We start from the raw sequence: 13,411 nt of genomic DNA on the forward strand, positions 1-13,411 counted from the left end.
TCTGGGCTGATTCCTCACCGTTCTCATGATCGTTGCAACTCCACGAGGTGAGATCTTGCATGGAGCCCCAGGCCGAGGGAGATTGACAGTTCTTTTGTGTTTCTTCCATTTGCGAATAATCGCACCGACTGTTGTCACCTTCTCACCAAGCTGCTTGGCAATGGTCTTGTAGCCCATTCCAGCTTTGTGTAGGTCTACAATCTTGTCCCTGATATCCTTGGAGAGCTCTTTGGTCTTGGCCATGGTGGAGAGTTTGGAATCTGATTGATTGCTTCTGTGGACAGGTGTCTTTTATACAGGTAACAAGCTAAGATTAGGAGCACTCCCTTTAAGAGTGTGCTCCTAATCTCAGCTCGTTACCTGCATAAAAGACACCTGGGAGCCAGACATCTTTCTGATTGAGAGGGGGTCAAATTAAGCAATTGGTGGGACCCCGGGGTCCCATCACCGCCCCAGGGTGGAAAAAACCGCGTAGCGACACGAGTCTTGTCGCCTTACCGACAACAAAACTAGTGTCAATCGATTGGCCTCATCGAGAGCTACTCGGGGCACTAAGTTTCGTAAAAAGTTGAAACATTACATAAACACGTTAAATTCACTGCCTGGGGAGGGGCGGGCTCGCCTTGGCAAAGAAGCTGAGGATCGACGGCTGACCGGAGGGCGTCGTCGCCGCGCGCGACTGCGGCGGACGCCCCCCGGGGCTTGCGTTTGGCCGGTGGGGTGGCGCCCGTCGTGTTGATCGCCGCCTGCTGCTGCTGGCGCTTGTTGGCGCGAGTCTGGGCGGGCGGCGCGTTGCTGTCGGGATCACGAGTGGGCGGACTGAAAAAAAATAATTATTGACCTGATTTTTGAGGACCCCGGGGCCCCGCAAAATTATTCAAATACTTATTTCCTTCATTAAAGTGCAAATCAATTTATAACATTTTCGACATGCGTTTTTCTGGATTTTTTTGTTGCTATTCTGTCTCTCACTGTTCAAATAAACCTACCATTAAAATTATAGGCTGATTATTTCTTCGTCAGTGGGCAAACGTACAAAATCAGCAGGGAATCAAATACTTTTTTCCCTCACTGTACCTCAGTGGGCTTTGCCTGCTAGAATGGGGATGGTTTAGTTTAATTTGTGTTTAGGCCATTTGTTTACCTTGTACTTACGCGCCCCTACTGGACATCTGCAAAAAAGAGCTTTATAGCTCATCGGATTCCTCCAGTGCAGTGATCTCACTGGAGCGTGCTGGAGTCACCGCTTGAAAGTCTTCCATCTCGCTCTGCGCGTGTTGTGCAGGTCTCCTTCAACCCTCTTAGTGCCGTTCGTTGCTGGCCGCTTGGCGTTTCGAGGCCTTTTACTCACACAACCTTGATGACAAATAAAAAAAATATCCCGGACGTCTCGGCAACAACAAGAACCAAACACGACACCCAGGGGGAGAACCCTCGTCGAAGAGACACAGCGAAACGCCGAGGGGAGAGACAAAGACGGCTTTTATTGCAGGGGAACCACGAGGTGGTGTGACCACGGGTGTCAGAACCCCCACCGACACAGGCCACCCACACGCAACGTTCAAAGTTCATTCAAGTGACACCAGACAGCACGTGACCCGCTCGGATATTCATCCATGCGAGCAGTGGGGGCGAGGAGCGACAGTGGCTTGAGGAGGGGGGTAGCGTGGAGGGGTAGAGGGCAGGAAGGAGGGGGGGGGGGGCAGGAGCCCGCACCCACACACTCACGACTCCACATTCCCAGGCCCGGCGGGTTTTGTTTTTAGCTCTGGGAGGAAACCAGAGAACCTGGGGTCAGTAACCCTTTGCCGGACAGGGTGAGAAATCTTACAAACTCCGCACAGAGCGGCGCCCGGGTCTGGAGTCGAACCCGATGCGTTCTTGCTTGTGAGTTGGGGCTGATTTGAATTAGGTTATGAGTTGAGTGGAACCCACGCCCCCCCTCCCCGACCCAAACTTGCGGTGCAACATGTAAAACTCTCCAGCGTTCGGAGTCAACGGCGCCCAGAGCAGAGAGGGTTCGCTTGCGGTTGCGACCACCGCGGAGGGAACAAAAAAACGTGGCTTGCTTTTATTTATTTTCTTGTTAAAAATAAAAAAGAAGACACGAAAACTACAGGAACATATAATCGTCAAAAACCCCGCTCATCGTCCAAAAAGGTTTTTTTACCGGCCAAAACACTGTCAATGGCCCACATACAATTATCGGTGCCTCTAGAGCTAGGCCGGAATGCGTCCTCCCCCCCGCCCCCTCCCTGGCTCGCAAAGCTAAGCAAGGGTTGCGTCTGGAAAGCGCTCGAGTGAGCGACCACCACGCACAACAGGTTGCTGCTGCAGGTCTGCTGCTGCTGCTGCATCTGCATTGGAGGCAGCGCGAAGGAAGTGCAGTAAAATCCACCGTTCTGTACCACGCCCTTTATCAACCCGGCATTGACCAGCGTGAAGTACGGTCAAACAAACCCCCCGCCCCCCCCCAACGATTCGCGATGGCGTGTGGAGGCCTCCACGAGCGGGGGTGTGCGACAACACGTTCCTGAGCGCGCGCGTGCGATCATGACTTTTGTGCGATTCTCGGTTTCTGTTCACATTGTCCATTCACGCGGCACGGGAGGCGAAAACACGGCGGCGGTCACCAACGGAGCCCGCGCCGCCTGCGCAGCCCGGGGAGACTCCCCTTGGGGACCGGTGAGGGCCGAGTGGGCCAAGCCGTGAGATCGAGAGAGAGAGGGGGGGTGGCGGGCGGGGGGGGGGCGGGGAGGCGCTGCCCCTCACTCTCCGCTGGCGCCCGCGTCTCACAACGGCGGTGGCGCGTACGGCCCCGGGGCGTCTCGGGGATCCCACACCGCGAGAACGGCACCACGTTGCGGTGCCAGGGAGCCTCCCTCCAAACTCCCCGCAGGGCACGGCCGCCACCCCCAATCTCCGGATTGGCTATGGACGGTTAGCCGTGGGTTGCTAACCGCGGCGGGATTGGCTATGGCCGGTCAACTGTGGGGAGTTTGCCGCGTCGGCCGGCTGACGGCGGCCGGCGGTGCCGGCGCCAGTGGCACTGGCCCTGGCGCGGCGCTAGAAGCCGTACTTGGCCTGCGTCTGGCGCCGAGTCAGCTTGTTCTCCGCCCACGAGTTTTTGAGCTCCAGCTCTCGCTCCTTCGCCTGGGGGTAGGGACCGGAGAAGGGGGGAGAGAGATGGAAGGTGAGCAGAGGGAGAACAGGAGGAGAGAAAAAGAGAGGGGTATAAGAGAGCGGAGGAGGTGTAGGGAGAGAAGGGGATGCAAGAGACACGGGTGTGATCATGAGAGATGGAGCAAAAGGGTTGGAAGATAGAGGGATAGGAGAAGGATGGGATAAAGGAAGATGGGCGAGAGGGAGATGGAAGAGAGGGAGATGGAAGAGAGAGAGAGAGAGATGGGAGAGTGGGAGGTGGAAGAGTGAGGTGTGCGTGGCGAGCGAGTGGGGCACTCACCTGGTGCATCAGGTAGGTGATCTGGTGCTTGCGCTTCTGCTGGGTGGAGGGCTGGTCGCCCTTTTTCTGTGAACACAGCAGCGGCACGTGGCGTCACACGCGGCCGCCCCGAGGAACCCCTTCCCACCGCCGCGGGCGATGCCAACGCCGGCACCACTCGGAACGACGCAGAGGCGTGCACAATAGGTAGCCTCGACGAGCCGGGCCGAGCAATGGATTCCGTTGCACTGCCCCCTCTTTGCTGCCCACCGCTAACCCGCCGCGCTAATCCTACCAAGCACCGTCCAGGAGACTTTAGGAGCGTTTCCTCCTCGTGTATTTGGTCACAAGGGGTTCACAATAACAATGATGATAACGGCCATTGTTGTAATATTATTAGGTTTAGTTTTTTTTTTTCTCCAGGAAAACCACAATGAGTCAATAGACTGGAGGGTGCTGCCCTACATTGGTCTTTTCAGGAAGTTTTCTTCAACCAATTAATGAGCATTGATGGGAAACCGGAGCGCCCGGAGAAAAACCCACGCACGTGCAAGGGGGAAACGCTCGATCCCATACAGGTGGAACAAGCAGAGTCCGCGTTTTCATGCCACGGTTATTGCACACGGCCGCCCCCGTGAGGCCGCCGGGGGGCTCTGAGCGACCTTGCTGAAGGACTTCATGGTCTTCTCCTGGGTGAGCGACTTGGTGAGCCACTCCTTGGCGCCGCTCATTTGCTCCTCGCCCTTGATCTCTATGAAGTTGATTTCCTCCCCGCGGTTCCTCTTGCCCTGCAGCCGCCGGAACTGAGGCCCGGCGACGCGCGGCCACGTTAGTGACCACCGGGAGAGGGGCCGGCGAGGCGAGGTGATGGTTGTGTTTGTCGTGAAAGAGGCGAGGTGTGGATAGGCGAGGGGAGGTTATGGGTGTTTGTCGTGAGAGGCTAGGTGATTGGGTTTTACTGGTAGAAAACGTAGTGGACTGGAAGCCCAACCGGGATTAATTCACAGGAGGCAGGGGATTCATTGTGTATGTCTGTGGATGTCTGTCCACGTGTATCCGGGCACCCGGATAAAATGGGAGGGGTGAGGCTGGGTGGAGAGGGGAGGGTGGGGAGGGGCTGGGTGGGGAGGGGCTAGGTGGGGAGGGTGGGGAGGGGCTGGTCACCCCGTGGTGCCCTTATAAAGCTCAACGCTTAACCTACTCACGCCGGCTTGTGCCCGCCCTCACAGTCGGGCATATTTGCGGAATACACCACGTGGTGGTGCCGCCGTTGACCCTGGCCATTGACCGAGCAACCCAACGTTCCTACCAGCTCCCTTCGCAGGAATGTGTTTAATGAGGTTATGAGCAGTTAGGTGGTGTGGCGAGGTGGCATTGTGTGTGAAGAGGTGGTGTGGTGAGCGGCGAGGTGGTGAGGTGAGCGGTGAGGGACCTCTCACCGCGTCGTTGTCCACGATGCTGGTGCCAGGCTCGGTGCCGGCGGTTGCCATCTCTGCGCCGTACGGCTGCTCGTAGTAGCCCTGGCGCACGGAACAAATGACTCGGTGGACTCAACGGAACCGCCGAGGCGGAGACCGTGAAGAACTACGACCGAACGTAACCCTCAGCGCCGTATTCTTATTCGTGGCTCAGCTCCGACTCGGCTCTGACTCGGCTCTGGCTCGGTTTGTGTAAATCTCGAGCGCGGCTGGGACCGTGCCCACAGCCGGCTCAAGTTAAGCTCACGAGCCTTGAGCCACTGCTCGCTTGAGCCAGAACCAAGACGGAGAATATAGGCCTGTATGTGTGTGTGCCGTGGTTGCGGTGCGGCACCTGTGTGTGTGTGCTGTGGTTGCGGTGTGGTACCTGTGTGTGTGTGTGCTGTGGCTGCGGTGTGGCACCTGTGTGTGTGTGTGTGTGCGCCGTGGTTGCTGTGTGGTACCTGTGTGTGTGTGTGCGCCGTGGTTGCGGTGTGGTACCTGTGTGTGTGTGTGCCGTAGTTGTTGTGCGGTACCTGTGTGTGTGCTGTGGTTGCGGTGTGGTACCTGTGTGTGTGTGCTGTGGCTACGGTGTGGCACCTGTGTGTGTGTGCCGTGGTTGCGGTGTGGTACCTGTGTGTGTGTGCCGTGGTTGTGGTGTTGTACCTGTGTGTGTGTGCCGTGGTTGCTGTGTGGTACCTGTGTGTGTGTGTGTGTGCCGTGGTTGCGGTGTGGTACCTGTGTGTGTGTGCCATGGTTGTGGTGTGGCACCTGTGTGTGTGTCTGCCGTGGTTGCGGTGTGGTACCTGTGTGTGTGTGTACCGTGGTTGTGGTGTGGTACCTGTGTGTGTGTGTGCCGTGGTTGTGGTGTGGTACCTGTGTGTGTGCTGTGGTTGCTGTGTGGCACCTGTGTGTGTGTGTGTGTGCCGTGGTTGCGGTGTGGTACCTGTGTGTGTGTGCCGTGGTTGTGGTGTGGTACCTGTGTGTGTGTGTTGTGGTTGCGGTGTGGTACCTGTGTGTGTGTGTGCCGTGGTTGCGGTGTGGTACCTGTGTGTGTGTGTGTGTGCCGTGGTTGTGGTACCTGTGTGTGTGTGTTGTGGTTGCGGTGTGGGTGTGTGTGTGTGCCGTGGTTACGGTGTGGTGCCTGTGTGTGTGCCGTGGTTGTGGTGTGGTACCTGTGTGTGTGCCGTGGTTGTGGTGTGGTACCTGTGTGTGTGCCGTGGTTGCGGTGTGGTACCTGTGTGTGTGTGTGCCGTGGTTGCGGTGTTGTACCTGGTAGCCACCACCGCCGTAGTCTCCGGGGAATTCTCCGGGCTCCCCAGCGTCCGCCTTTATCCCAGAGAACTCGAGGGGAGCGTCCTGTACGGAGTCGCCCGTGGCCGGGCATGGCACCGCCGTCCCGGCTCCTGTCCCAAGAAAAAAAGACCCGGGGCAGACTTCAGAATAAGGATTTTAATTTGTACACGATAATGTGAAAGAGCAGCCCTGCAATCGCTGGCTCACGCCACCGCTGGCGGAAGGGCCTCCACTAGAGAAGGTAACTCGGCAGCCGATTATTCCGAGTCGGAGAATTGCCACGGACGATGAAATCGCGGGAACTAATTCCCAAGCCGTTTTACAAAGAGGCCACCTCCAAAACAAGCGGCGGTGTCGACGGGCGCCGGCGGTGTGGGCCTACCCAGCAGGTTGACGGCAACGCCGGGCGGCGAGGCGCCCGTGCCGGGCCGCGCCGGCAGGGAGAAGAAACTGGCGCCGCCCCCGCTAGCCGCCTGCTCCTCCTCGCCGTCACTGGCATCGTCGTCGTCGCCGACGGCGTGGGGCGGCGCCTGCCGCGCCACGCGCTGCAGCACGGCCGCCCGCGACGCCGCCTTGATGGCCGAGGGGCTGGGCACCTGCGCCGTCGGGGCCGCGGCCCTCCGGGCCTTCGTCAACGCGTGCGGCACGAGCGGCCGCGAGGTCACCTTGGTGCCGGCGAGCGAGGCGGCGGACAGCACGCCGCCCCGCGGCTTGGGCAGCAGCGCGGAGAGGCCCGTGGTGCCCGGTGCCACCTGCCGGCACGGGGGAACGAGACGGGGCGCGCGGTTGGATTTGCCCAGCGGCGGACGGCGTGAAGCGCCACCCTACGCGAGTTTAACGCAGCCGATATCACGAATCAGAATTCACTTGTTGCGTCGGGCCAACGTAATGGGACGATGAAATTTGTGTCGTCTAGACCCCGCACGCCACCCGACGTAGCGGAACAAATGTCGTTGTCACATGGTGCACAATTAACAGCACCAATTATTACCGTTGTTGTGCGAGCTTGCCGGCAAGTTGAAGAGTCGCACAATTGGGTGAGCGAGTGACTGGGAGGGAACCGGTGAGTGAAGCTGACAGCAGCGGTCGCGTGAGTGCTCGGAGTGGGGTGAGCGAGTGAGCCGGGGTGAGCGGGGGTGAGCGAGTGAGCCGGGGTGAGCGAGGGTGAGCGGGGGCGAGCGAGTGAGCGGGGGTGAGCGAGTGAGCGGGGGGTGAGCGGGGGTGAGCGAGTGAGCGGGGGGTGAGCGGGGGTGAGCGAGTGAGCGAGTGAGCGGGGGTGAGCGAGTGAGCGGGGGCGAGCGGGGGTGAGCGAGTGAGCGTAGGTGAGCGAGTGAGCTGGGGTGAGCGAGTGAGCGGGGGTGAGCGAGTGAGCCACGGTGAGCGAGTGAGCGGGGGTGAGCGAGTGAGCCGGGGTGAGCGGCGGTAATATAGGGGCGGTGCGTCTGAGCGAGCGAGAGCGATGGCGGAGGAAGAGGCACTCACCGTGGATGGCGCAAACCTCTTCACTTTGGGCTCCTCGTCCTCATCATCAGAGTCGGGCTGCGGGACACGGGGCAACACCCTCATGAGCACGCGAACACAGACTCCTAAACAGTTACACAAACATGGGTGTATGAACACAGGCTCCTGTCAAGCGACATCAGCCGCCATTCGTCACCAAGTGTGTGCATGTTGAACTTCTTTCGCACTATACGTCGCCAACCCTGCTATTTGGAGGTGCGCGGGAAGGCCAACAAACTAAACACAAACATTATTTCCTCGGAAATTAGCTTTCAATCAAGATTTTAACTTGGCGGTGATGTCACCACGGCGCTAATGCCAGGCCAGGCGCACTCCGAGGCCACGTGAAAGTGTCGAAGGCTCACCTGACTAGAGAGGTCACGGGACAGACCCAAGTGCCATGGGTTGAATGACATAAACACTCCCATATAATCACAAACATTCCGAAACAAATACACACGTAATTACATGTAATAAAATACACACCAGGCTTGATTTTTGAAGCTTTCGTGACTGCAGGAATCCACACTCTGTGGTTCTTTCGGTAAAGGTACCAGTAGGTAGAAAAATTTACAGATCACCACGTTTCGATCGCAACACAAGCAATCGTCATCAGGTGGGACAACCACAGCAAGAACTGCTGAAGTGTAGGTGAGGCCTATACAGTAAAACCTCGTGCCACCGCATAACTCTCGCCTACACTTCAGCAGTTTTCTCTTGCTGTGGTTGTCCCACCTGATGCCGATTGCTTGTGTTGCGATCGAAACGTAGTCATCTATTATTTTTCTACCTACGGTGACTTTACGCGAAAGAACCAAAGAGTATACAAAGACACACCCTCTTGTGTACATGAACGCGGGCTACTAATGTGAAGTAAATACAAATGCACAATCACATCAAAACGCACAACAACACCTGACCAGATATAAGACAATTGAAACCAAACTATTTTGTATTTTACCAGGTAAGGCCCCACTGAGCTAAGCAACATTTTTTTTCAGAAGCGACCTGGCCAATCGCAAATGATAGCTCAACGAAGTAGCCCATCATAGTGTAAATGTATAGCAGCCAAATACTCGGAACGCGTGATGTCTCTAAATGTTAAAGGAAAATCGTAGGACCCGGGGAAAGAATCCACACGACCAAGGGGAGAACACGCAAACTCCAAATATACCACAGCAGGCGTCATGGTCAGGATCGAACCATCGACCTCCTGCATACCAGGCGAGATAGTTAACATCTCATAGCCACCGTGATGATGATGATGATGATGAGAGAGACACGCAAACTCCAAATATACTACAGCAGGCATCATGGTCAGGATCGAACCCACGACCTCCTGCATACCAGGCGAGATAGTTAACATCTCATAGCCACCGTGATGATGATGAGAGAGACACGCAAACTCCAAATATACAGCAGCAGGCATCATGGTCAGGATCGAACCCACGACCTCCTGCATACCAGGCGAGATAGTTAACATCTCATAACCACCGTGATGATGATGAGAGAGACACGCAAACTCCAAATATACAGCAGCAGGTGTCATGGTCAGGATCGAACCCACGACCTCCAGCATACCAGGCGAGATAGCTAACATCTCATAGCCACCGTGATGATGATGATGATGAGACACGCAAACTCCAAATATACAGCAGCAGGCGTCAGGATCGAACCCACGACCTCCTGTATACCAGGCGAGATAGTTAACATCTCCTAGCCACCGTGATGATGAGAGACACCGCAAACTCCAAATATACAGCAGCAGGCATCAGGGTCGAACCCACGACCTCCTGTATACCAGGCGAGGTAGTTAACATCTCCTAGCCACCATGATGATGATGAGAGAAAGAGACACGCAAACTCCAAATATACTACAGCAGGCGTCATGGTCAGGATCGAACCCACGACCTCCTGTACACCAGGCGAGATAGTTAACATCTCATAGCCACCGTGATGATGATGAGAGAGACACGCAAACTCCAAATATATAGCAGCAGGCGTCATGGTCAGGATCGAACCCACGACCTCCTGCATACCAGGCGAGATAGTTAACATCTCATAGCCGCCGTGATGATGATGAGAGAGACACGCAAACTCCAAATATACTACAGCAGGCGTCATGGTCAGGATCGAACCCACGACCTCCTGCATACCAGGCGAGATAGTTAACATCTCATAGCCACCGTGATGGTGATGAAAGAGACACGCAAACTCCAAATATATAGCAGCAGGCGTCATGGTCAGGATCGAACCCACGACCTCCTGCATACCAGGCGAGATAGTTAACATCTCATAGCCACCGTGATGATGATGATGAGAGAGACACGCAAACTCCAAATATACAGCAGCAGGCGTCAGGATCGAACCCACGACCTCCTGTATACCAGGCGAGATAGCTAACATCTCATAGCCACCGTGATGATGAGAGACACCGCAAACTCCAAATATACAGCAGCAGGCATCAGGGTCGAACCCACGACCTCCTGCATACCAGGCGAAGTAGTTAACATCTCATAGCCACCGTGATGATGATGATGAGAGAGACACGCAAACTCCAAATATACAGCAGCAGGAGTCAGGGTCAGGATCGAACCCACGACCTCCTGCATACCAGGCGAGATAGTTAACATCTCATAGCCACCGTGATGATGATGAGAGAGACACGCAAACTCCAAATATACTACAGCAGGCGTCATGGTCAGGATCGAACCTACGACCTCCTGCATACCAGGCGAGATAGTTAACATCTCATAGCCACCGTGATGATAAGAGAGACACGCAAACTCCAAATATACTACAGCAGGCGTCATGGTCAGGATCGAACCAACGACCTCCTGCATACCAGGCGAGATAGTTAACATCTCATAGCCACCGTGATGATGATAAGAGAGACACGCAAACTCCAAATATACTACAGCAGGCGTCATGGTCAGGATCGAACCAACGACCTCCTGCATACCAGGCGAGATAGTTAACATCTCATAGCCACCGTGATGATGATAAGAGAGACACGCAAACTCCAAATATACAGCAGCAGGCGTCATGGTCCGGATCGAACCCACGACCTCCTGTACACCAGGCGAGATAGTTAACATCTCATAGCCACCGTGATGATGAGAGACACCGCAAACTCCAAATATACAGCAGCAGGCATCAGGGTCGAACCCACGACCTCCTGCATACCAGGCGAGGTAGTTAACATATCATAGCCACCGTGATGGTGATGATGAGAGAGACACGCAAACTCCAAATATACAGCAGCAGGCGTCATGGTCAGGATCGAACCCACGACCTCCTTCATACCAGGCGAGATAGTTAACATCTCATAGCCACCGTGATGATGATGAGAGACACCGCAAACTCCAAATATACAGCAGGCGTCATGGTCAGGATCGAACCCACGACCTCCTGCATACCAGGCGAGGTAGTTAACATCTCATAGCCACCGTGATGATGAGAGACACCGCAAACTCCAAATATACAGCAGCAGGCGTCAGGGTCGAACCCACGACCTCCTGTATACCAGGCGAGGTAGTTAACATCTCCTAGCCACCATGATGATGATGAGAGAAAGAGACACACAAACTCCAAATATACAGCAGCAGGCGTCAGGGTCGAACCCACGACCTCCTGTACACCACGCGAGGTAGTTAACATCTCATAGCCACCGTGATGATGAGAGAGACACGCAGACTCCAAATATACAGCAGCAGGCGTCAGGAACGAACCCACGACTTCCTGTACACCAGACGAGATAGTCAACATTTCATAGCCACCGTGATGATGAGAGAGACACAAACTCCAAATATACAGCAGCAGGCGTCAGGGTCGAACCCACGACCTCCTGTACACCATGCGAGGTAGTTAACATCTCATAGCCACCGTGATGATGAGACACACAAACTCCAAATATACAGCAGCAGGCGTCAGGGTCGAACCCACGACCTTCTGTATAACCAGGCGAGGTAGTCAACATTTCTCAGGGTAATCGAACTCACGACCTCCTGTATACCAGGCGAGGTAGTCAACATCTCTCAGGGTAATCGATCCCACGGGACCTCCTGTGGACCAAGCGAGGTAGTCAACATCTAGCCACCGTGGCGCCCCGAACCACACAGCCACAGGAGGAGCGACCTGGGCCTCAAGACGCAGCTGAAGGCTTTTGTGTCAACAAGCGACGTGAAGACACGAAGACTACGTCTCTCGTCGTCGGCTCTGACCATCACGTCGGTGGCACTTGGTCAGGGACACGTCGCCTGGATAGAGACAAGGCGGTGTGGGACGACAGCCTCCCAGCAGTAGATAGAGCGTGGCTGATGATGACGATGGTGATGAGCGTGGGGAGGGCTTCACGCAGTAGCAGTAGATAGAGCGTGGCTGGTGATGACGATGGTGGTGGTGATGAGCGTGGGGAGGGCTTCACGCAGTGCAGTAGATAGAGCGTGGCTGATGATGATGGTGGTGGTGGTGATGATGAGCGTGGGGAGGGCTTCACGCAGTAGCAGTAGATAGAGCGTGGCTGATGATGATGTTGATGATGGTGGTGATGATGATCGTGGGGAGGACTTCACGCAGTAGCAGTAGATAGAGCGTGGCTGGTGATGATGTTGATTATGGTGGTGGTGATGAGCGTGGGGAGGGCTTCACGCAGTAGCAGTAGATAGAGCGTGGCTGGTGACTATGACGATGGTGGTGGTGATGATGAGCGTGGGGAGGGCTTCACGCAGTAGCAGTAGATAGAGCGTGGCTGGTGACTATGATGTTGATGATGGTGGTGGTGATGAGCGTGGGGAGGGCTTCACGCAGTAGCAGTAGATAGAGCGTGGCTGATGATGGTGGTGGTGATGATGAGCGTGGGGAGGACTTCACGCAGTAGCAGTAGATAGAGCGTGGCTGATGATGGTGGTGGTGATGATGAGCGTGGGGAGGACTTCACGCAGTAGCAGTAGATAGAGCGTGGCTGGTGACTATGACGAGAGCGCGGAGGCGTTCGCGTCGCGGTTGTGTGGACCACGGCTCGCGGCGGTGGCGGCGGCGAGGGTCTCACGTCTCGCAGGGCTGGCGCCGCGATGCGCACTGGCTGCCCGCGCCGCCTCGGGGCCAAGAGGCCCGGGGCAGCAGCCGTCGCCGCCTCGTCGTCGTCGTCCTCGCTGCTCGCGTACGCCACGAGCGACATGGCCCGACCGCCCCCCGCCCCAAGGCCGCCCCACCCGGCTCGCCACCGCCAATCTTCCCCTCAGTTAATCGCCGATCTTCCACATCGGCGACGTCGCCTCAGCCGCGCTTAATTAACCGGGGCCCTGATGAGTGAATTGGAAGCCTCCCGCCACGGGCCCCTCGCTCCACTGTTTAATCTGCGTCGCCGAGTGGCGCCGCGGCGGCCATCTTACTAAGGGGAGTCCTTTACGCTCGATTCCGATTGGCGAGCGGCCATCTTACAAAGGGGGAAGGGGTCTTTACGCTCGATTCCTATTGGCGAGCGGCCATCTTACTAAGGGTGGGGGATGGGTCCTTTACGCTCGATCCTTGTTGGCGAGCGGCCATCTTACTAAGGGCGGGGGCGTCCTTTACCCTCGATTCCTATTGGCGAGCAGCTCTATGACGTCCGCTCTGAGCAAGGCGGCTGTCCATGTTCTCTCCCCTGAGCAAGATGGCTCAGGGTGTCACGTGATACGTTGAGGAGAATCAGAACATTTGCTTCTGAAAATGGATT

At 56.2% G+C, this 13,411-nt stretch overlaps 1 protein-coding gene across 2 annotated transcripts; it reads right to left on the reverse strand.

Moving 5' to 3' along the window:
- Nucleotides 1-1,464: 1,464 nt before the first annotated feature.
- PRCC (proline rich mitotic checkpoint control factor) lies at nt 1,465-13,092 on the reverse strand. Of its 2 annotated transcripts, none has more exons than XM_076052642.1 (8): nt 12,746-13,092; nt 7,678-7,734; nt 6,578-6,947; nt 6,172-6,305; nt 4,882-4,962; nt 4,105-4,245; nt 3,464-3,529; nt 1,465-3,153 (listed from the first exon to the last, which is right to left on the reverse strand). In XM_076052642.1, the coding sequence occupies exons 1-8, from the start codon at nt 12,872-12,874 to the stop codon at nt 3,067-3,069; spliced, it is 1,065 nt and encodes a 354-aa protein (XP_075908757.1). In that variant the 5' UTR covers nt 12,875-13,092; the 3' UTR covers nt 1,465-3,066. The 2 variants fall into 2 exon arrangements, with proteins under 2 accessions (XP_075908757.1, XP_075908758.1); XM_076052643.1 differs by lacking the exon at nt 12,746-13,092 and adding an exon at nt 11,919-12,691.
- Nucleotides 13,093-13,411: the final 319 nt, after the last annotated feature.

Source organism: Petromyzon marinus, chromosome 57 (assembly GCF_048934315.1).
Source record: "Petromyzon marinus isolate PM22_M1 ecotype Great Lakes invasive population chromosome 57, UKy_Petmar_22M1.pri1.0, whole genome shotgun sequence".
Taxonomy (NCBI): Eukaryota; Metazoa; Chordata; class Hyperoartia; order Petromyzontiformes; family Petromyzontidae; genus Petromyzon; species Petromyzon marinus.